This window comes from Coregonus lavaretus, assembly GCF_964263955.1.
Source record: "Coregonus lavaretus genome assembly, contig: HAP1_SCAFFOLD_1957, whole genome shotgun sequence".
Classification (NCBI taxonomy): Eukaryota; Metazoa; Chordata; class Actinopteri; order Salmoniformes; family Salmonidae; genus Coregonus; species Coregonus lavaretus.
The window spans coordinates 65,345-87,225 of record NW_028160824.1 but is presented as its reverse complement, the minus strand read 5'-3'; the positions used below and the strand labels follow the sequence as shown (position 1 = coordinate 87,225).

At 40.6% G+C, this 21,881-nt stretch overlaps 1 protein-coding gene across 1 annotated transcript; it reads left to right on the top strand.

The window, feature by feature from the left end:
- The first annotated feature begins 3,095 nt into the window (after nt 1-3,095).
- On the top strand, nt 3,096-16,399 carry LOC311121409 (uncharacterized protein). The gene is made up of 2 exons (XM_084195905.1): nt 3,096-3,589; nt 14,897-16,399. The coding sequence occupies exons 1-2, from the start codon at nt 3,334-3,336 to the stop codon at nt 15,160-15,162; spliced, it is 522 nt and encodes a 173-aa protein (XP_084052031.1). The 5' UTR covers nt 3,096-3,333; the 3' UTR covers nt 15,163-16,399.
- Nucleotides 16,400-21,881: the final 5,482 nt, after the last annotated feature.

Sequence of the window (21,881 nt, the reverse complement as noted above, 5' to 3'; positions counted from 1 at the left end):
CGTTAACACAAATGACTCGTAAATAAACCTTGTAGATGATAAAAGACGGGAATTAACGGTGAACATTGACCGGTGATGATACAACGGGGAATTGATCAACATGAACAAACAAAAGGTAGCCTAAACAACTCACGCTACGTCACAATACATGCGCACTATTTGTCTGGAGACAGAGACTTGCCTATAGTGCGTTTTCGCCTCACACCATTCCCTCCTTCTTCTCTAGACATCTGTTTGTATTATACTCAATATGCATAGCCCGATCTTTACAAGCAATAAGCCTCGGGGGAACTTTAAAAACGTGTTCGGGTATAAAGCAGTAGTCATTTATGAAAAACAAAGGAACATTCAAAGGACAAATGCGGAACATCGAAACCAATTTTTTTTTTTTACCGATTCATGTTTATTCATAAAAAGCAGAAGATAGTAAATATCATTAATCACAATGGTTAGTCTTTTCAAATTAACAGGACAACATTCTGAACGTATTCATATGACTACATTTATCCTAATCGGAAACATATGCCGCGGGGAGAAGTCAAAAGATCCTAGAAGTCGGGCTATAAATGGTCAAATCCAGAATAAATATAAGCTAGCCGAATTGTTCAGTCTTGATCTATGATCAAAATAGGCTGGGACGTGTTCGGGTTCCCTTACAGAAAAAAAAAATGCAATCAGAGAGCAGTATAACTGCAATTACTGCGTCCAAAATACCACAGTCGACTAAAGTTACTGAACTTTTACAGCAGTTTAAAAAAAAATGCAATATTTAGTTGTAAGGGTTCTGTTTAGGCTATAGGTTATGGGGAAGAACGCAACTGCACTGAAACGAATAGCCTGATTCAATGCAATTCCCCACTCCTGAACATCAAAACTGTGTTTATAGGCATAACATACCACTCAATAAGAAGAGGAAGAGGTCAAATCATGACATCAGTGATTTTCAGGTCGGAAAGTCGGAGATGTAGAAAGATTTCCGAATTGGAAATAAGAGTTGAATCACCATTGAAATATAATTGTTCCTAGTCAGAGCTTGTTTTTTTCTGAGCGACTTTAAAGGGGAAATAAGCAATTTGCTACATCCAATTTCAAACTTTTAAATTAATGATTTATGTACCCATTGACTCTTTAAGAATATAAACGTATACATGCCTAATGAGCTTAGTTCAACTGCCGTACCCCATCAGAAACCAACCTGTTTAACTCCATTGGTTTGTAAACATTGTAAACACTGTTCGCCTGAAAACGTGGATAAACTAGAATTTAAAATATCATCTTGCATCCAGAGCTCTGGGAATTTGAGAGTGGTTGTATTTCTCCAGACTCAGCTTTTTACCAAAACAGTGGTGGGGTTTCCGCTTTGTTATTGTTTGAACTGCAGATCCCCTGTAAAGGAAAAGTCATAACAGGGTTAATTATAACAGGGTTTATTATAGCAGGGTTTATTTTAATTATTGATAAACATGCACCTGTTTGGTAACTGACTGTTAGAACTGTAAAGGCTCCGTGGATTGATGAGGAATTGAAAAACTGTCTGGTTGAAAGAGACGGGGCAAAAGGAGTGGCTAATAAGTCTGGCTGCACATCTGACTGGTTGACTTAATGCAAATTGAGAGATTATGTGACTAAACTCAACAAAAAGAAGAAGAAAACTGTATTATGAAGCCAAGATCAATGATATAAAGAACGATGGAAAAGAAATTTGGAGTACTTTAACTGAAATATGGGTAGAATGACATTCAACTCCATCTTTCATCGAATCAGATGGCTTATTCATCACAAAACCATTTGATGTTGCCAATTATTTTAATGATTACTTAATTGGCAAAGTGGGCAAACTTAGGCAGGAAATGCCAACAATGAACAGTGAGGCATCGTATTGATGCATAAAAAAATAATAATAATGAAAGAAAAGCATTAAAAGTTTGAATTTTGTAAAGTTAGTGTGGGAGAGGTGGAAAAAGTATTGTTATCGATCAATAATGACAAACCTCCTGGCATTGACAACTTAAATGGAAAGCTACTGAGGATGGTAGCTGACTCTATAGCCACTCCTATCTGTCATATCTTTAATCTGAGCCTAGAGGAAAGCCAAAGTCATTCTGCTACCCAAGAATGGTAAAGCAGCCTTTACTGGTTCTAACAGTAGACCTACATTTATAAGCTTGCTGCCAGCTCTTAGCAAACTGTTGGAAAAAATGGTGTTTGACCAAATACAATGCTATTTCTCTGTAAACAAATTAACAACAGACTTTCAACATGCTTATAGGGAAGGGCACTCAACATGTACTGCACTGACACAAAGGACTGATGATTGGTTGAAAGAAATTGATAATAAGAAGATTGTGGGAGCTGTACTGTTAGATTTCAGTTCAGCCTTTGATATTATTGACCATAACCTGTTTTTGAAAAAACGTATGTTTTGGAACGGGTGGCCACTAATAAACTGGTCCTGAACATCTCTAAAACTAAGAGCATTGTATTTGGTACAAATCATTCCCTAAGTTCTAAACCTCAGCTGAATCTGGTAATGAATGGTGTGGCTGTTGAACAAGTTGAGGAGACTAAATTGCTTGGCGTTACCTTAGATTGTAAACTATCATGGTCAAAACATATAGATTCAATGGGCTCCCGAGTGGCGCAGCGGTCTAAGGCACTGCATCTCAGTGCTTGCGGTGTTACTACAGACCCCCTGGTTCGATTCCAGGCTGTATCACAACCGGCCGTGATTGGGAGTCCCATAGGGTGGCGCACAATTGGCCCAGCGTCGTCCGGGTTTGGTGGTGTAGGCCGTCATTGTAAATAAGAATTTGTTCTTAACTGACTTGCCTAGTTAAATAAAGGTTAAATAAAAAAGATGGGGAGAGGTCTGTCCGTAATAAAGAGATGCTCTGCTTTTTTGACACCACACTCCAAAAAGCAAGTTCTGCAGGCTCTAGTTTTGTTATTATTACCTGTAAGACAATTGGTTATTTACCAATTATTTGTTTACATTGTTTGCCAGAATATAGTTTTTGTTCAACTGCGTCACTCCAGTCAGCAGATGGCGATGTGAGTCTTTCAGGTGATGATTCTTGCGTGACGTATATTCTAGTGGACGGGACGGGAGGCTTTTTCAACAACAACAATTCAGCCGCCTTGGTAGCTTGCTAGCCAACATAAAACCAAAATATTGAAGCTCTTTAGACCATTTTTGTGTATATTAACATCAGTGTTTTAAACACACTGTCTGTGTATTTAGCAGTTACTCCATTTGATTTCATATTTACGTTATTAGCTATCTGGCTAAGTAACACTAGGCTAATGCTAACTAGCTAGATAACATCCCCAACCATGTGCTCACTAAGCTACTCTCCTCCTCCTAAAGAAGAGGAGGTCTGCTGGACAGAGAAAGACGTTACAGTGAAAGAAGAGGAGGAAGAGGAGGATGTCACAGTTAAAACAGAAGTAGAGGGTGAAGCTGTTGCCGTGAAAGAAGAGGAAGAAGTTACAGTGAAAGAGGAGGATGCAGTTTTTGGAGTGAAGGAGGAGGGGGAGATTACTGTCACATTGGAGGAAGAAGAGGAGACGGGAGAGCTGATTAACACCAGTAAGTAGTATTTTAAAAACAGTGGCACAAACTCTGTAGTTGTTGAACTATTGAACTAATGTGTCGTCTTAAAGACTGCGGTCAAGTGATCCGTCATTCGCAAAACGTGGTCAAGCCACCCACCCTTCTGTTTCCGCCTGAATTTTCTTACCGAATAGATACCACTTAACTGTACCGCGTGTTTTCTGGGAGGGAAACTGAGTCGGATGCTCTCTAATGCTCCGACAGAAACGATAGCTACAAATCATTCTAAAAATGACTTTGATATCACGGGTAGAGTGAGGCTGCAGAGGTTGCAGTAGCCTAACGTTGGTGCTGTTTAGGAAATGTTAAATTGTCAAAGCAAGACGTGTTTACGGTCATGATACACACACAGGAAGATCTAAATGAGCTTGATATGTTTTTAGTAAATCATGAATCCAGTGTGATGACCGTTGCTTACCATACGATCTCCATATTATGCCATCTTAAAATATGGGTTAATATAATTACTTATTCTATATTACAGTTAACTTTGAAGTAAAATTGGATGGTAAACATTTTGTCATGTCTGCCACTAGTCCGTCACTAATCCATGTTCATTAACATGGCGTTATGCTGGCTTCAACATGGGGGAACACTAGTTTACTGCTCAGTGCATTAGGAAAGGATTCAGACCCCTTAACTTTCTCCACATTTTGTTACGTTGAAGCCTTATTCTAAAATGGATTAGATAGTTTTTCCCCCTCATCAATCTACACACAATACCCCTTAATGACAAAGCAAAAACAGGGTTTTTGCACATTTATACAGAAACATACTGAAATATCACATTTACATAAGTATTCAGACCCTTTACTCAGTACGTTGTTGAAGTACATTTGGCAGTGACTACAGCCTCGAGTCTTCTTGGCTATGACGCTACAAGCTTGGCACACCTGTATTTGGGGAGTTTATCCCATTCTTCTCTGCAGATCCTCTCAAGCTTTGTCAGGTTGGATGGGGAGTGTCACTGCACAGCTATTTTCAGGTCTCTCCATAGATGTTCGATCAGGTTCAAGTCCGGGCTCTGGCTGGGCCACTCAAGGACATTCAGAGACTTGTCCCGATGCCACTCCTGCGTTGTCTTGGCTGTGTGCTTAGGGTCGTTGTCCTGTTGGAAGGTGAACATTCGCACCAGTCTGAGGTCATGAGCGCTCTGGAGCAGGTTTTCATCAAGGATCTCTCTGTACTTTGCTCCGTTCATCTTTCCCTCAATCCTGACAAGTCTCCCAGTCCCTGCCTCTGAAAAACATCCCCACAGCATGATGCTCCCACAACCATGCTTCACCGTAGGGATGGTGCCAGGTTTCTTCCAGATGTGACGCTTGGCATTCAGGCCAAAGAGTTCAATCTTGGTTTCATCAGACCAAATAATCTTGTTTCTCATGGTCTGAGAGTCTTTAGGTGCCTTTTGGCAAGCTCCAAGCGGGCTGTTATGTGCCTTTTACTGAGGAGTGGCTTCCGTCTGGCCACTCTACCATAAAGGCCTGATTGGTGGAGTGCTGCAGAGATGGTTGTCCTTCTGGAATGTTCTCCCATCTCCACAGAGGAACTCTGGAGCTCTGTCAGAGTGACCATCGGGTTCTTGGTCACCTCCCTGACCAAGGCCCTTCTCCCCTGATTGCTCAGTTTGGCCGGGCGGCCAGCTCTAGGATGAGTCTTGGTGGTTCCAAACTTCTTCCATTTAAGAATGATGGAAGCCACTGTGTTCTTGGGGAACTTCAATGCTGCAGACATTTTTTGGTACCCTTCCCCAGATCTGTGCCTCGACACAATCCTGTCTCGAAGCTCTACGGACAACTCCTTCGTCCTCCTTCATGGCTGTGCTTTTGCACTGACATGCACTGTCAACTGTGGGACCTTATGTAGACAGGTGTGTGCCTTTCCAAGTCATGTCCAATCAATTGAATTTACCACAGGTGGACTCCAATTAAGTTGTAGAAACAACTCAAGTATGATCAATGAAAACAGGATGCACTGGAGATCAATTTGGATTCACTTTTTCATTATGGGGTATTGTGTGTAGATTGAGGAGGGGAAAAAAAACAATTTAATCAATTTTAGAATAAGGCTGTAATGTAACAAAATGTGGAAAAAGTCAAGGGGTCTGAATACTTTCCGAATGCGCTGTAGACAGAGCTAAGAGTCTCACCAAAGCAGTGCAAAATATCCGGTTAGAAATGATTATTTTCTCTCTTGAACATTGGATGATCTGGGCCAATAGCTGAAGTGTATTTTTATAGCGGACACTCCGGTGTCTTATTGCCCACATGTTCTATCCTCTCTATTTGATATGAATATGACTTGGCCCATTAAGACACTCAGGTTAATGCAGGTTAGATTTCCTCTCTATTTGATATGAATATGACTTGGCCCATTAAGACACTCAGGTTAATGCAGGTTAGATTTCCTCTCTATTTGATATGAATATGACTTGGCCCATTAAGACACTCAGGTTAATGCAGGTTAGATTTCTCGTGCCGCGCTATTTCATGATCAATCAATGAATGAATCTAACCGAGTTCTAGGCTATATCATAAAGTTAGAAGTTATTTTTCTATAACCTAAAACATGGGATACCTAAAGTAATAATGAGACAGAGAAGGAACAATAGCAAGATATAAAAATCACATGAGAAATTCGAACAAACCGTACAGTTCAGCAAAGCATTATATAGACAGAAATGATGCATGCATGCAAGGCCCCTTGCGAACCAAACGACGAAAAACCTAATCCTACTCAAATAAAACCTAATCCTACTTTAAATATCATAAAAGCATTAAGACAAATTCAAGTTATGAAGAGTATTCATAACTAATACTGGGAGACAGCTGTAAGTGGAAGAACCAGCTCTGTAAGCCCTTTGTAAAAGCTTTGAAATATGATTGAATGAAAAGCCTTTTTCTAGACTTGGCTTCCTACTCTGTAATTCTCAGGACATTTAATCCATACCCAGGCCTCCTTTAAGACCCCATAATGTTTCATCATTAGATGCTACAGTCCTCCTTTAAGACTCCATAATGTTTCATCATTTGATGCTACAGTCCTCCTTTAAGACTCCATAATGTTTCATCATTAGATGCTACAGTCCTCCTTTAAGACTCCATAATGTTTCATCATTAGATGCTACAGTCCTCCTTTAAGACTCCATAATGTTTCATCTGTAGGTGAAGCCTTCTTTAAGACTCCATCATGTTTCATCTGTAGGTGAAGCCTCCTTTAAGACTCCATAATGTTTCATCGTTAGATGCTACAGTCCTACTTTAAGACTCCATAATGTTTCATCTGTAGGTGAAGCCTTCTTTAAGACTCCATCATGTTTCATCTGGAGGTGAAGCCTCCTTTAAGACTCCATAATGTTTCATCATTAGATGCTACAGTCCTCCTTTAAGACTCCATAATGTTTCATCTGTAGGTGAAGCCTCTAAGACTCCATAATGTTTCATCTGTAGGTGAAGCCTTCTTTAAGACTCCATCATGTTTCATCTGTAGGTGAAGCCTCCTTTAAGACTCCATAATGTTTCATCGTTAGATGCTACAGTCCTCCTTTAAGACTCCATAATGTTTCATCTGTAGGTGAAGCCTCCTTTAAGACTCCATAATGTTTCATCTGTAGGTGAAGCCTCTAAGACTCCATAATGTTTCATCTGTAGGTGAAGCCTTCTTTAAGACTCCATCATGTTTCATCTGTAGGTGAAGCCTCCTTTAAGACTCCATAATGTTTCATCATTAGATGCTACAGTCCTCCTTTAATACTCCATAAAATGTAATCATTAGATGCTACAGTCCTCCTTTAAGACTCCATAATGTTTAATCATTAGATGCTACAGTCCTCCTTTAATACTCCATAATGTTTCATCATTAGATGCTACAGTCCTCCTTTAAGAATCCATAATGTTTCATCATTAGATGCTACAGTCCTCCTTTAAGACTCCATAATGTTTCATCATTAGATGCTCCAGTCCTCCTTTAATACTCCATAATGTTTCATCATTAGATGCTACAGTCCTCCTTTAAGACTCCATAATGTTTCATCATTAGATGCTCCAGTCCTCCTTTAATACTCCATAATGTTTCATCATTAGATGCTACAGTCCTCCTTTAAGACTCCATAATGTTTCATCATTAGATGCTACAGTCCTCCTTTAAGACTCCATAATGTTTCATCATTAGATGCTACACTCCTCCTTTAAGACTCCATAATGTTTCATCTGTAGGTGAAGCCTCCTTTAAGACTCCATAATGTTTAATCATTAGATGCTACAGTCCTCCTTTAATACTCCATAATGTTTCATCATTAGATGCTACAGTCCTCCTTTAAGAATCCATAATGTTTCATCATTAGATGCTACAGTCCTCCTTTAAGACTCCATAATGTTTCATCATTAGATGCTCCAGTCCTCCTTTAATACTCCATAATGTTTCATCATTAGATGCTACAGTCCTCCTTTAAGACTCCATAATGTTTCATCATTAGATGCTCCAGTCCTCCTTTAATACTCCATAATGTTTCATCATTAGATGCTACAGTCCTCCTTTAAGACTCCATAATGTTTCATCATTAGATGCTACAGTCCTCCTTTAAGACTCCATAATGTTTCATCATTAGATGCTACACTCCTCCTTTAAGACTCCATAATGTTTCATCTGTAGGTGAAGCCTCCTTTAAGACTCCATAATGTTTCATCTGTAGGTGAAGCCTCCTTTAAGACTCCATAATGTTTCATCTGTAGGTGAAGCCTTCTTTTAGACTCCATAATGTTTCATCTGTAGGTGAAGCCTTCTTTAAGACTCCATCATGTTTCATCTGTAGGTGAAGCCTCCTTTAAGACTCCATAATGTTTCATCATTAGATGCTACCGTCCTCCTTTAAGACTCCATAATGTTTCATCATTAGATGCTACAGTCCTCCTTTAAGACTCCATAATGTTTCATCATTAGATGCTACAGTCCTCCTTTAAGACTCCATAATGTTTCATCATTAGATGCTACAGGCCTCCTATAAGACTCCATAATGTTTCATCATTAGATGCTACAGTCCTCCTTTAAGACTCCATAATGCTTCATCATTAGATGCTACAGTCCTCCTTTAAGACTCCATAATGTTTCATCATTAGATGATACAGTCCTCCTTTAAGACTCCATAATGTTTCATCATTAGATGCTACAGGCCTCCTTTAAGACTCCATAATGTTTCATCATTAGATGCTACAGTCCTCCTTTAAGACTCCACAATGTTTCATCATTAGATACTACAGTCCTCCTTTAAGACTCCATAATGTTTCATCTGTAGGTGAAGCCTCCTTTAAGACTCCATCATGTTTCATCTGTAGGTGAAGCCTCCTTTAATACTCCATAATGTTTCATCTGTAGGTGAAGCCTCCTTTAAGACTCCATAATGTTTCATCTGTAGGTGAAGCCTCCTTTAAGACTCCATAATGTTTCATCTGTAGGTGAAGCTTCCTTTAAGACTCCATAATGTTTCATCTGTAGGTGAAGCCTCCTTTAAGACTCCATAATGTTTCATCTGTAGGTGCTACAAAAGCAAAAATTGAAAGATGAGAATTGGTTTCATATTAATTGTATGAGTATGTAATTTCCCAAATGTTTTATGGATACAATATACAGGTAACACTTGAGTCAATGAGGGATACAACGTATATTGAAAGCAGCTTCACACAGCTGTGGTTCCTGAGATAATTAAGCAATTAACATCCAGTCATGCTTAGGGTCATGTATAAAAATGCCCAGTTGACCATTATCTTGGCTACCATGGCTATAAGAAGAGATCTCAGAGACTTTGAAAGAGGTGTCTCAAAGGAGCGTAGGGGGTTTAAAGGGAGTTTGTGTCTCAGTCACTGGATCTCAACCTAATTTAACCCTTATGGGAGATTCTGGAGCGGCGCCTGAGACAGCGTTTTCCACCACCATCAACAAAACATAAAATTATTGAATTTCTCATCAAGGAATTGTGTTGCATCCCTCCAATAGAGCTCCAGAAACATGCAGAATCTATGCCAAGACACATTGAAGCTGTTGTGGGGTCCGAACGACCAAGACACTTTATGTTGGGGATTCCTTTATTTTGGCAGTTACGACACTTTATGTTGGGGATTCCTTTATCTTGGCAGGTATGACACTTTGTGTTGGGGATTCCTTACAGAGTCTGATTAACTTGTGGAAACCATTTTTCCAGATTCAGAGGAACCAGAGACGTCCAAACCAGCAAGACGATTCCACTGCTCCCACTGTGGAAAAGGTTTTAATCAGTTAAGGGTCCTGAAACGACATGAGAGAATACACACAGGCGATAAACCTTTCCAATGCTCCAAGTGTGGAAAGAGTTTTTCCTCATCATGGTGCCTGAAAAGACATGAGAGTATACACACAGGGGAAAAGCCCTACCACTGCTCCCAGTGTGGAAAGAGTTTTAACCGGAAAGAATACCTGAAAGAGCATGAGAGAATACACACAGGGGAGAAGCGAGATAAACCTTTCCAATGCTCCCAGTGTGGAAAGAGTTATACCCAGTTAGCGAGCCTGAAAATACATGAGAGAATACACACAGGAGAGAAGCCTCATCACTGCTCCCAGTGTGGAAAGAGTTTTAACCTGAAAGGACAACTGAAAGAGCATGAGAGAATACACACAGGGGAGAAGCCCTACCACTGCTCCCAATGTGAAAAGAGTTTTGCCTGCTTAGCTAACCTGAGAAGACATGAGATGACTCATACAGGAGAGAAGCCTCTTCACTGCTCCCAGTGTGGAAAGAGTTATAACCGGTTATGTCACCTGAGAAGACATGAGAGAATACACACAGGACATAAGGATGTAGGCTGCTGAACAGAAGGACATAGAACAGATGTAGGTCCAATACATTGTGGGTCAGTAGGCTGTAGAGACTCTGAATGTGTCTTGTGTATTGACTTTCCAGTGTTTTCCGTACAGCATGTATTATAGTGGATTGGGTTTGTGGATTTGTTTTCTGGGTGCGTGTTTTGGTTTTTGCTCTAGCACAACTTATTCAGTTAACCAACTCATCATCAAGCTTTTCTGATTTGAATGGGCTGTGTAGTGTTAGAGGACCTGAGATGACATGAGAGAATACAGAGGCTTTGTTCTGACTGTTGTTTTGGACTGACAACTGTTCTGATTATTCTATTTTCCTTTAAGTTGTTGAAATGTTCCGTATTGACTGACCTTCATGTCTTAAAGTAATGATGGACTTGTCAATTCTCTTTGCTTATTTGAGCTGTTCTTGCCATAGTATGGACTTGGTCTTTTACCAAATAGGGCTATCTTCTGTATATCCCCCCTTACCTTGTCACAACACAACTGATTGGCTGAAACGCATTAAGAAGGAAAGAAATTCCACAAATGAACTTTTAACAAGGCACACCTGTTAATTGAAATGCATTGAAATACCTGTTGAAAGAATGCCAAGAGTGTGCAAAGCTGTCATCAAGGCAAAGGGTGGCTACTTTGAAGAATCTCAAATATATTTTGATTTAACACTGTTTTGGTTAATACATGATTCCATATGTTATTTCATTTTTTATTTATTTTTTATTTCACCTTTATTTAACCAGGTAAGCCAGTTGAGAACAAGTTCTCATTTACAACTGTGACCTGGCCAAGATAAAGCAAAGCAGTGCGATAAAAACAACAACACCGAGTTACATATGGGGTAAAACAAAACATAAAGTCAAAAATACAACAGAAAATATATATACAGTGTGTGCAAATGTAGCAAGTTATGGAGGTAAGGCAATAGTTCATCATAGTTTTGATGTCTTCACTATTATTCTACAATGTAGAAAATAGTAAAAATTAAGAAAAACCCTTGAATAGTAGTAGGTGTTCTAAAACTTTTGACTGGTACTGTATATGAAAATGTTCTAAAATGTTTGACCGGTAGAGTGTGTGTGTGTGTGTGTGTGTGTGTGTGTATATATATATATACACACACACAGTTGAAGTCGGAAGTTTAAATACACTCCAATATATATATATATATACACAGTTGAAGTCGGAAGTTTAAATACCCTCCAATATATATATATACACAGTTGAAGTCGGAAGTTTAAATACACTCCAATATATATATATATATACACAGTTGAAGTCGGAAGTTTAAATACTCTTAGGTTGGAGTCATTAAAACTCGTTTTTCAACCTCTCCACGGTTAGGACATCTACTTTGTACATGACACAAGTAATTTTTCCAACAATTGTTTACAGACAGATTATTTCACTTATAATTAATTTGTATCACAATTCCAGTGGGTCAGAAGTTTACATACAGTAAGTTGACTGTGCCTTTAAACAGCTTGGAAAATTCCAGAAAATGATGTCATGGCTTTTGAAGCTTCTGATGGGCTAATTGACATCATTTGAGTCAATTGGAGATGTACCTGTGGATGTATTTCAAGGCCTACCTTCAAACTAAGTGCCTCTTTGCTTGTCATCATGGGAAAATGAAAATAAATCAGCCAAGACCTCAAGTCTGGTTCATCCTTGGGAGCAATTTCCAAACGCCTGAAGTTACAACATTCATCTGTACAAACAATAGTACGCAAGTATAAACACCATGGGACCATGCAGCCATCATACCACTCAGGAAGGAGACTCGTTCCGTCCTAGAGATGAACATACTTTGGTGCAAAAACTGCAAATCAATCCCAGAACAACAGCAAAGGACCTTGTGAAGATGCTGGAGGAAACAGGTACAAAAGTATCTACATCCACATTAAAACGAGTCCTATATCGACATAACCTGAAAGACCGCTCAGCAAGGAAGAAGCCACTGCTCCAAAACCGCCATTAAAAAAGCCAGACTACGGTTTGCAACTGCACATGGGGACAAAAATCATACTTTTTGGAGAAATGTCCTCTGGTCTGATGAAACAACAAACAGAACTGTTTGGCCATAATGACCATCGTTATGTTTGGAGGAAAATGGGGGAGCCTGCAAGCCGAAGAACACCATCCCAACCGTGAAACACGGGGGTGGCAGCATCATGCTGTGGGGGTGCTTTGCTGCAGGAGGGACTGGTGCACTTCACAAAACAGATGGTATCATGAGGAAGGAAAATTATGTGGATATATTGAAGCAACATCTCAAGACATCAGTAAGGAAGTTAAAGCTTGGTCACAAATGGTTCTTCCAAATGGACAATGACCCCAAGCATACTTCCAAAGTTGTTGCAAAATGGCTTAAGGACAACAAAATCAAGGTATTGGAGTGGCCATCACAAAGCCCTGACCTCAATCCTATAGAAAATGTGTGGGCAGAACTGAAAAAGCGTTTGCGAGCAAGGAGGCCTACAAACCTGACTCAGTTACACCAGCTCTGTCATGAGGAATGGGCCAAAATTCACCCAACTTATTGTGGGAAGCTTGTGGAAGGCTACCCGAAACGTTTGACCCAAGTTAAACCATTTTAAAGGCAATGCTACCAAATACTAATTGAGTGTATATAAACTTCTGACCCACTGGGAATGTGATGACATAAACAAAAGCTGAAATAAATCATTCTCTCTACTATTATCATCTATCCATCCATTGATTCTTGAAGAATATAACTTCTAAATGCCTCATGAGTTCAACTGTTACACTCCATGAGAACCCAAAATGTAAGCTTGTTTCTCATGGTCTGAGAGTCTTTAGGTGCCTTTTGGCAAACTCCAAGCGGGCTGTTATGTGCCTTTTACTGAGGAGTGGCTTTCGGTCTGGCCACTCTACCATAAAGGCCTGATTGGTGGAGTGCTGCAGAGATGGTTGTCCTTCTGGAATGTTCTCCCATCTCCAGTGAAGTACTCATTGCAACAATCATCATCTGGGGGAATTTTTTTAAAATCCAGGCGCACTTGTGCTCCTAAATTAATATTCCAGGTCGCACAGCAAAATATTTAGGCGCATATGCCAGTAAAATGGTCGCCCTGTCATGCATCATTTTGGGCATGTGCACGCAAACACAAGTGCATGCACACACACAAACACTATATAGCCTCATAACATGTTTAAAACTATAATGTTGATATCATGGATGGTCAGTCCTTGCATCCATAGCTCTGTCTATTCATCTTACATTACATTTCTCCCATCCCTCAGCTGTTTACCAAAACAGAGGCAGGGTCGACCGTTTTGTTATTGTTTCATCTGTGGATTTTGCCCTTTAAACAGCTGCATATTATCAAGATATCAAAGTGTCCCCAACACAAAGGTAAACAATAGGCCTGTAGTAAATGCAGCATTTCGTCTTTCACATGTAAATAGTACTTTTTCAGTAGTGCTCAAAAGCATGCAGCGTTCTAAGGCGTCACTACAGATCCCGGTTCGATCCCAGCCGGCCGTGAACCGGGATGACCCATGATGCGGCGCCCAGTTGGCCCAGCGTCGTCCGGCTCAGGGGAGGGTTTGGCCGGCCCGGGTTTGTCCTTGTCCCAGCGCGCTCTAGCTACTCCTGTGGCAGGCCGGGCGCAAGATGTACAGTGTTTCCTCCGACACATTGGTGCTGCTGGCTTCCGGGTTAAGCGAGCATTGTGTCAAGAAGCAGTGCGGCTCTCGACCTTCGTGGTCTGTGAGAGCCAGAAATCTTGCTTGTTTGTAGGTGACCAAATACTTATTTTCCACCATAATTTGCAAATAAATTCATTAAAAATCCTACAATGTGATTTTCTGGATTTTTTTCTCATTTTGTCTGTCATAGTTGACGTGTACCTATAATGAAAATTACAGGCCTCTCTCATCTTTTTAAGTGGGAGCACTTGCACAATTGGTGGCTGACTAAATAATTTTTTTCCCCACTGTATGTATTGGCAATAATTCATTTCCAATAGGGAGGCATGGAATAATTACAAATGTATATTTTGTCAGGCTGGATGTTTGAAATATGAGTAGGTGATTTGAGTCATGCTTCTTCAGTAGTGGAATAAAGACAATTAGAGCACTTGAATATTGTCAAGAAATACTGGAGTGATGTAAGATTGTTAATACAATTGTTCATAGACGATGCGTCAATGTTTATAGGCTGCAAGTACGTTGAATGAAGTTGTTTTCAAGTCGTTGAAACAACGACCTGAGAAATCTCTTCAACTTTCACTTTCAACCAAAACCGAACATAGATTGGACCTCGAGCATAGTCTTCTTTTCAACAACATTTTGCAAGGTGGGATAGCCCAATGTCAAAACACAGTTTTAACGTGTCCAAATCAATAACCAATATGCAGAGTTGTGGAGGTTTCATTCAGGTCTCTGTTTAAATAAACGCTCTGTCTTTGGCAGGAGAAAGACCAGATTCAGAGGAACCAGAGACGTCCAAACCAGCAAGACGATTCCACTGCTCCCACTGTGGAAAAGGTTTTAATCAGTTAAGGGACCTGAAACGACATGAGAGAATACACACAGGGGAGAAGCCTTTCCAATGCTCCCAGTGTGGAAAGAGTTTTAACCAGAAAGAATACCTGAAAGAGCATGAGAGAATACACACAGGGAGAAGCGAGAAAAGACATACCGCTGCTCCCACTGTGGAAAGGGTTTTAACCAGTTAGGGGACCTCAAACGACATGAGACAATACACACAGGAGATAAGCCTCATCACTGCTCCCACTGTGGAAAAGGTTTTAACCAGTTAAGGGACCTGAAACGACATGAGAGAATACACACAGGGGAGAAGCCTTTCCAATGCTCCCAGTGTGGAAAGAGTTTTTCCTTGTTAGCGAGCCTGAAAATACATGAGAGGACACACACAGGAGATAAACCTCATCACTGCTCCCAGTGTGGAAAGAGTTTTACCCAGTTAGGACACCTGAAAGTGCATGAGAGAATACACACAGGGGAAAAGCCTCATCACTGCTCCCAGTGTAGAAAGAGTTTTAACCGGAAAGAATACCTGAAAGTGCATGAGAGAATACACACAGGGGAAAAGCCTCATCACTGCTCCCAGTGTAGAAAGAGTTTTAACCGGAAAGAATACCTGAAAGAGCATGAGAGAATACACACAGGGGAGAAGCGAGATAAACCTTTCCAATGCTCCCAGTGTGGAAAGAGTTTTTCACAGTTAGGGAACATGAAACAACATGAGAGGACACACACAGGAGAGAAGCCTCATCACTGCTCCCATTGTGGAAAGAGTTTTACCCAGTTAGGACACCTGAAAGTGCATGAGAGAATACACACAGGGGAGAAGTGCTACCACTGCTCCCAATGTGAAAAGAGTTTTGCCTGGTTAGGGTACCTGAAAATACATGAGAGAATACACACAGGAGAGAAGCCTCATCACTGCTCCCGGTGTGGAAAGAGTTTTACCCAGTTAGGTCACCTGAAACAGCATGAGAGAATACACACAGGGGAGAAGCCGTACCACTGCTCCCAGTGTGAAAAGAGTTTTGCCTGGTTAGGTCACATGAGAAGACATGAGAGGACGCACACAGGAGATAAGGATGTAGGCTGCTGAACAGTGGGACATAGGACAGATGTAGGCTGAACAGTAGGACATAGGACAGATGTAGGCTGAACAGTAGGACATAGGACAGATGTAGGCTGAACAGTAGGACATAGGACAGATGTCGACTGAACAGTAGGACATAGGACAGATGTAGGCTGAACAGTAGGACATAGGACAGATGTAGACTGAACAGTAGGACATAGGACAGATGTAGGTCCAATACATGGTGGGTCAGTAGGCCGTAGAGACTCTGAATGTGTCTTGTGTATTGACTTTCCAGTGTTTTCCGTACTGCATGTATTATAGTGGATTGGGTTTGTGGATTTGTTTTCTGACTTCACAAAATGAATTTCCATGTAAATGGACAAAGTATATCGTATCGTACCACTGCTCTCCTTTTGAGAAAAGACAAATCCAGTTAGAGGAAGGTTTCCCAAACTCTACCCCAAAGGGTAGATCAGCTTTAATGTTGCAGATAGATTGTATCTTCCACACTCTTGGCATCCCGTCTCTCAACCAGCTTCATGAGGTAGTCACCTGGAGCTACCACAGTATTCATCTCAACATCAACTGTTCAGAGGAGACTGCGTGAATCAGGCCTTCATGGTCGAATTGCTTCAAAGAAACCACTACTAAAGGACACCAATAAGAAGAGGCTTGGGCCACGAAACACGAGCAATGGACATTAGGCTGGTGGAAATCTGTAATTTGGTCTGATGAGTCCAAATTTGAGATGTTTGGTTCCAACCTCTGTGTCTTTGTGAGATGCAGAGCAGGTGAACGGATGATCACCACATATGTGGATCCCACCGTGAAGCATGGAGGAGGTGGTGTGGGGGTACTTTGCTGGTGACACTGTCAGTGATTTTATTTAGAATTCAAGGCACACTTAACCAACATGGCTACCACAGCATTCTGCAGCAATACAGCATTCTGCAGCAATACGCCATCCCATCTGGTTTACGCTTACTGGGACAATCATTTGTTTTTCAACAGGACAATGACCCAACACACCTCCAGGCTGTGTAAGGGCTATTTGACCAAGAAGGAGAGTGATGTAGTGCTGCATCAGATGACCTGGCCTCCACAATCCCCCGTCCTCAACCCAATTGAGATGGTTTGGGATGAGTTGGACTGCAGAGTAAAGGAAAAGCAGCCAACAAGTGCTCAGCATATGTGGGAACTTCTTCAAGACTGTTGGAAAAGCATTCCAGGTGAAGCTGGTTGAGAGAATGCCAAGAGCTGTCATCAAGGCAAAGGGTGGCTATTTGAAGAATCTGAAATATAAAATATATATTGATTTATTTAACACTTTTTGGTTACTACATGATTTCATATGTGTTATTTCATAGTTTTGATGTCTTCACTATTATTCTACAATGTATAAAATAGTACAAATGAAGAAAAACCCTTGAATGAGTAGGTGTGTCCAAACATTTGACTGGTACTGTACATCTACATGATGTATCGTTACACAATGTAGGCGCAGTATAGACCCAACTGCATAGACCCCACTCCTGAGTGGCGCAGTGGTCTAAGGCACTACATCGCAGTGCTAACTTTGCCACTAGAGATCCTGGTTCGAATCCAGGCTCTGTCGCAGCCGGCCGCGACCGGGAGACTCATGGGCGGCGCACAATTGGCCCAGCACCGTCCAGGGTAGGGGAGGAAACAGACGTGTTTTAATACGTTTTATGTACACACTTAAGTAGAATACTTATGAAAGGCACATTGTTTTATTTAGTAAAACTTGTTTATTTTCCCTCGACTTCAACCCCATTGGATGCATTGGGTGGCGCAGTGGTGCAGTGGCGCAGTGGTCTAAGGTCTAACTGTTCGAATCCAGGCTCTGTCGCAGCCGGCCGCGACCGGGAGACTCATGGGCGGCGCACAATTGGCCCAGCACCGTCCAGGGTAGGGGAGGGAATGGCCGGCAGGGATGTAGCTCAGTTGATAGAGCATGGCGTTTGCAACGCCAGGGTTGTGTGTTCGATTCCCACGGGGGGCCAGTATAAAAAATAAATAATGTAATCACTAACTGTAAGTCGCTCTGGATAAGAGCGTCTGCTAAAATGACTAAAATGTAAAAAAAAAAAAATGCATTGAACGGATGTGGGTGGAGCAACGTCTACATAAAGGTGGAAATTCAAAACACTCACAGAAGCTCTGACGAAGGCCTCGAGGCGGATACCTAAAGATAATAAAGAGCAGTGATACTATCAGGAGCAGTGTTTGGGTTTCTTCTAGATTCTCTCTTGTCATTGCTGATTAAAATTGATGTCAATGATGAGAGTAATGTAGCTGAAAAAGAAATATGTAAATGCTGGTTGATTTTTGTTTTGTACACAACAATTAAGAAATTGACAAAACTCGTAAATGGTATGAAATAAAACAAAAGTTGTTCATCAAGTATAGCAGTTTGAATTGCGTTAACACAAATGAATCGTAAATAAACCTTGTAGATGATAAAAGACAGAAATTAACGGTGAACATTTACCGGTGATGATACAACGGGGAATTGATCAACATGAACAAACAAAAGGTGGCCTAAACAACTCACGCCACGTCACAATACATGCGCACTATTTGTCTGGAGACAGAGACTTGCCTATAGTGCGTTTTCGCCTCACATCATTCCCTCCTTCTGGTCTAGACATCTGTTTGTATTATACTCAATATGCATAGCCCGATCTTTACAAGGAATAAGCCTCGGGGGAACTTTAAAAACGTGTTCGGGTATAAAGCAGTAGTCATTTATGAAAAACAAAGGAACATTCAAAGGACAAATGCGGAACATCGAAACCATTTTTTTTTTTTTTTTACCGATTCATGTTTATTCATAAAAAGCAGAAGATAGTAAATATCATTAATCACAATGGTTAGTCTTTTCAAATTAACAGGACAACATTCTGAACGTATTCATATGACTACATTTATCCCAATTGGAAACATAACAAACAGCCGCGGGGAGAAGTCAAAAGATCCTAGAAGTCGGGCTATAAATGGTCAAATCCAGAATAAATATAAGCTAGCCGAATTGTTCATTCTTGATCTATGATCAAAATAGGCTGGGACGTGTTCGGGTTCCCTTACAGAAAAAAAAAATGCAATCAGAGAGCAGGATAACTGCAATTACTGCGTCCAAAATACCACAGTCGACTGCAGCTACAGCACTTTTACAGCAATTTCGAAAACTGCAATATTTAGTTGTAAGGGTTCGGTTTAGGCTATAGGTTATGGGGAAGAACGCAACTGCACTGAAACGAATAGCCTGATCCAATGCAATTCCCCACTCCTGGACATCAAAACTGTGTTTATAGGCATAACCTACCACTCAATTCCGGAGCATTTAAAACAACCATATTTTCTGTGGGATAATGATACTTGCACCGTGGATAATTTTTTTTTTTTTTTTTATCACCATTTATAAGCCAACAACGGGTAGCCTATGCTTTTTTTGCCATTTGCTATAACAAGGGTTAGAACTACATCGTCACACACGCCCTCAAGTTCAAGACCTGCTTTTAACCATAACACGTGAAGCCCTCCATAGAAATTGATAGCATATAGCCTAAGGAGTGCGTGGTGACAGTGATTTGTGTCTATTAAAACAGGTAAACTTGTGGTAAACTGGGGGGGAAGCGGTCAAATCGTGACATCAGTGATTTTCAGGTCAGAAAGTCGGAGATGTAGAAAGATTTCCGAATTTGAAATAAGAGTTGAACCATTGAAATAAAATTGTTCCTAGTCAGAGCTTGTTTTTTTCTGAGCGACTTTAAAGGGGAAATAAGCAATTTGCTACATCCAATTTCAAACTTTTAAATGAATGATTTATGCACCCATTGACTCTTTAAGAATATAAACGTATACATGCCTAATGAGCTTAGTTCAACTGCCATACCCCATCAGAAACCAACCTGTTTAACTCCATTGGTTTGTAAACATTGTAAACACTGTTCGCCTGAAAACATGGATAAACTAGAATTTAAAATATCATCTTGCATCCATAGCTCTGTGAATTTGAGAGTGGTTGTATTTCTCCAGCCTCAGCTTTTTACCAAAACAGTGGTGGGGTATCCGCTTTGTTATTGTTTGAACTGCAGATCCCCTGTAAAGGAAAAGTCATAACAGGGTTCATTATAACAGGGTTTATTATAGCAGGGTTTATTTTAATTATTGATAAACATGCACCTGTTTGGTAACTGACTGTTAGAACTGTTAAGGCTCCGTGGATTGATGAGGAATTGAAAAACTGTCTGGTTGAAAGAGACGGGGCAAAAGGAGTGGCTAATAAGTCTGGCTGCACATCTGACTGGTTGACTTACTGCAAATGGAGAGATTATGTCACTAAACTCAACAAAAAGAAGAATAAACTGTATTATGAAGCCAAGATCAATGATATAAAGAATGATGGAAAACAGATTTGGAGCACTTTAACTGAAATATGGGTAGAATGACATTCAACTCCACCTTTCATCGAATCAGATGGCTTATTCATCACAAAACCATTTGACGTTGCCAATTATTTTAATTATTACTTAATTGGCAAAGTGGGCAAACTTAGGCAGGAAATGCCAACAATGATCAGTGAGCCATCGTATTCATGCATAAAAAAACAAATAATGAAAGAAAATCATTGAAAGTTTGAATTTTGTAAAGTTAGTGTGGGAGAGGTGGAAAAAGTATTGTTATCGATCAATAATGACAAACCTCCTGGCATTGACAACTTAAATGGAAAGCTACTGAGTCTTTCAGGTGATGCTTCTTCCCACTCCAGTCAGCAGATGGCGATGTGAGTCTTTCAGGTGATGCTTCTTGCGTGACGTATATTCTAGTGGACGGGACGGGAGGCTTTTTCAAAAACAACAATTCAGCCGCCTTGGTAGCTTGCTAGCCAACATAAAACCACAATATTGAAGCTCTTTAGACCATTTTTGTGTATATTAACATCAGTGTTTTAAACACACTGTCTGTGTATTTAACAGTTACTCCATTTGATTTCACATTTACGTTATTAGCTATCTGGCTAAGTAACACTAGGCTAATGCTAACTAGCTAGATAACATCCCCGACCATGAGCTCACTAAGCTACTCTCCTCCTGCTAAAGAAGAGGAGGTCTGCTGGACAGAGAAAGACGTTACAGTGAAAGAAGAGGAGGAAGAGGAGGCTGTCACAGTTAAAACAGAAGTAGATGGTGAAGCTGTTACCGTGAAAGAAGAGGAAGAAGTTACAGTGAAAGAAGAGGAAGGAGGTTTCAGAGTGAAAGAGGAGGAGGCCGTTTTTGGAATGAAGGAGGAGGGGGAGATTACTGTCACATTGGAGGAAGAAGAGGAGACTGGAGAGCTGATTAACACCAGTAAGTAGTATTTTAAAAACAGTGGCACAAACTCTGTAGTTGTTGAACTATTGAACTAATGTGTCGTCTTAAAGACTGCGGTCAAGTGATCCGTCATTCGCAAAACGTGGTCAAGCCACCCACCCTTCTGTTTCCGCCTGAATTTTCTTACCGAATAGATACCACTTAACTGTACCGCGTGTTTTCTGGGAGGGAAACTGAGTCGGATGCTCTCTAATGCTCCGACAGAAACGATAGCTACAAATCATTCTAAAAATGACTTTGATATCACGGGTAGAGTGAGGCTGCAGAGGTTGCAGTAGCCCAACGTTGGTGCTGTTTAGGAAATGTTAAATTGTCAAAGCAAGTTGTGTTTACGGTCATGATACACACACAGGAAGATCTAAATGCGCTTGATATGTTTTTAGTATATAATTAATCCAGTGTGATGACCGTTGCTTACCATACGATCTCCATATTATGCCAA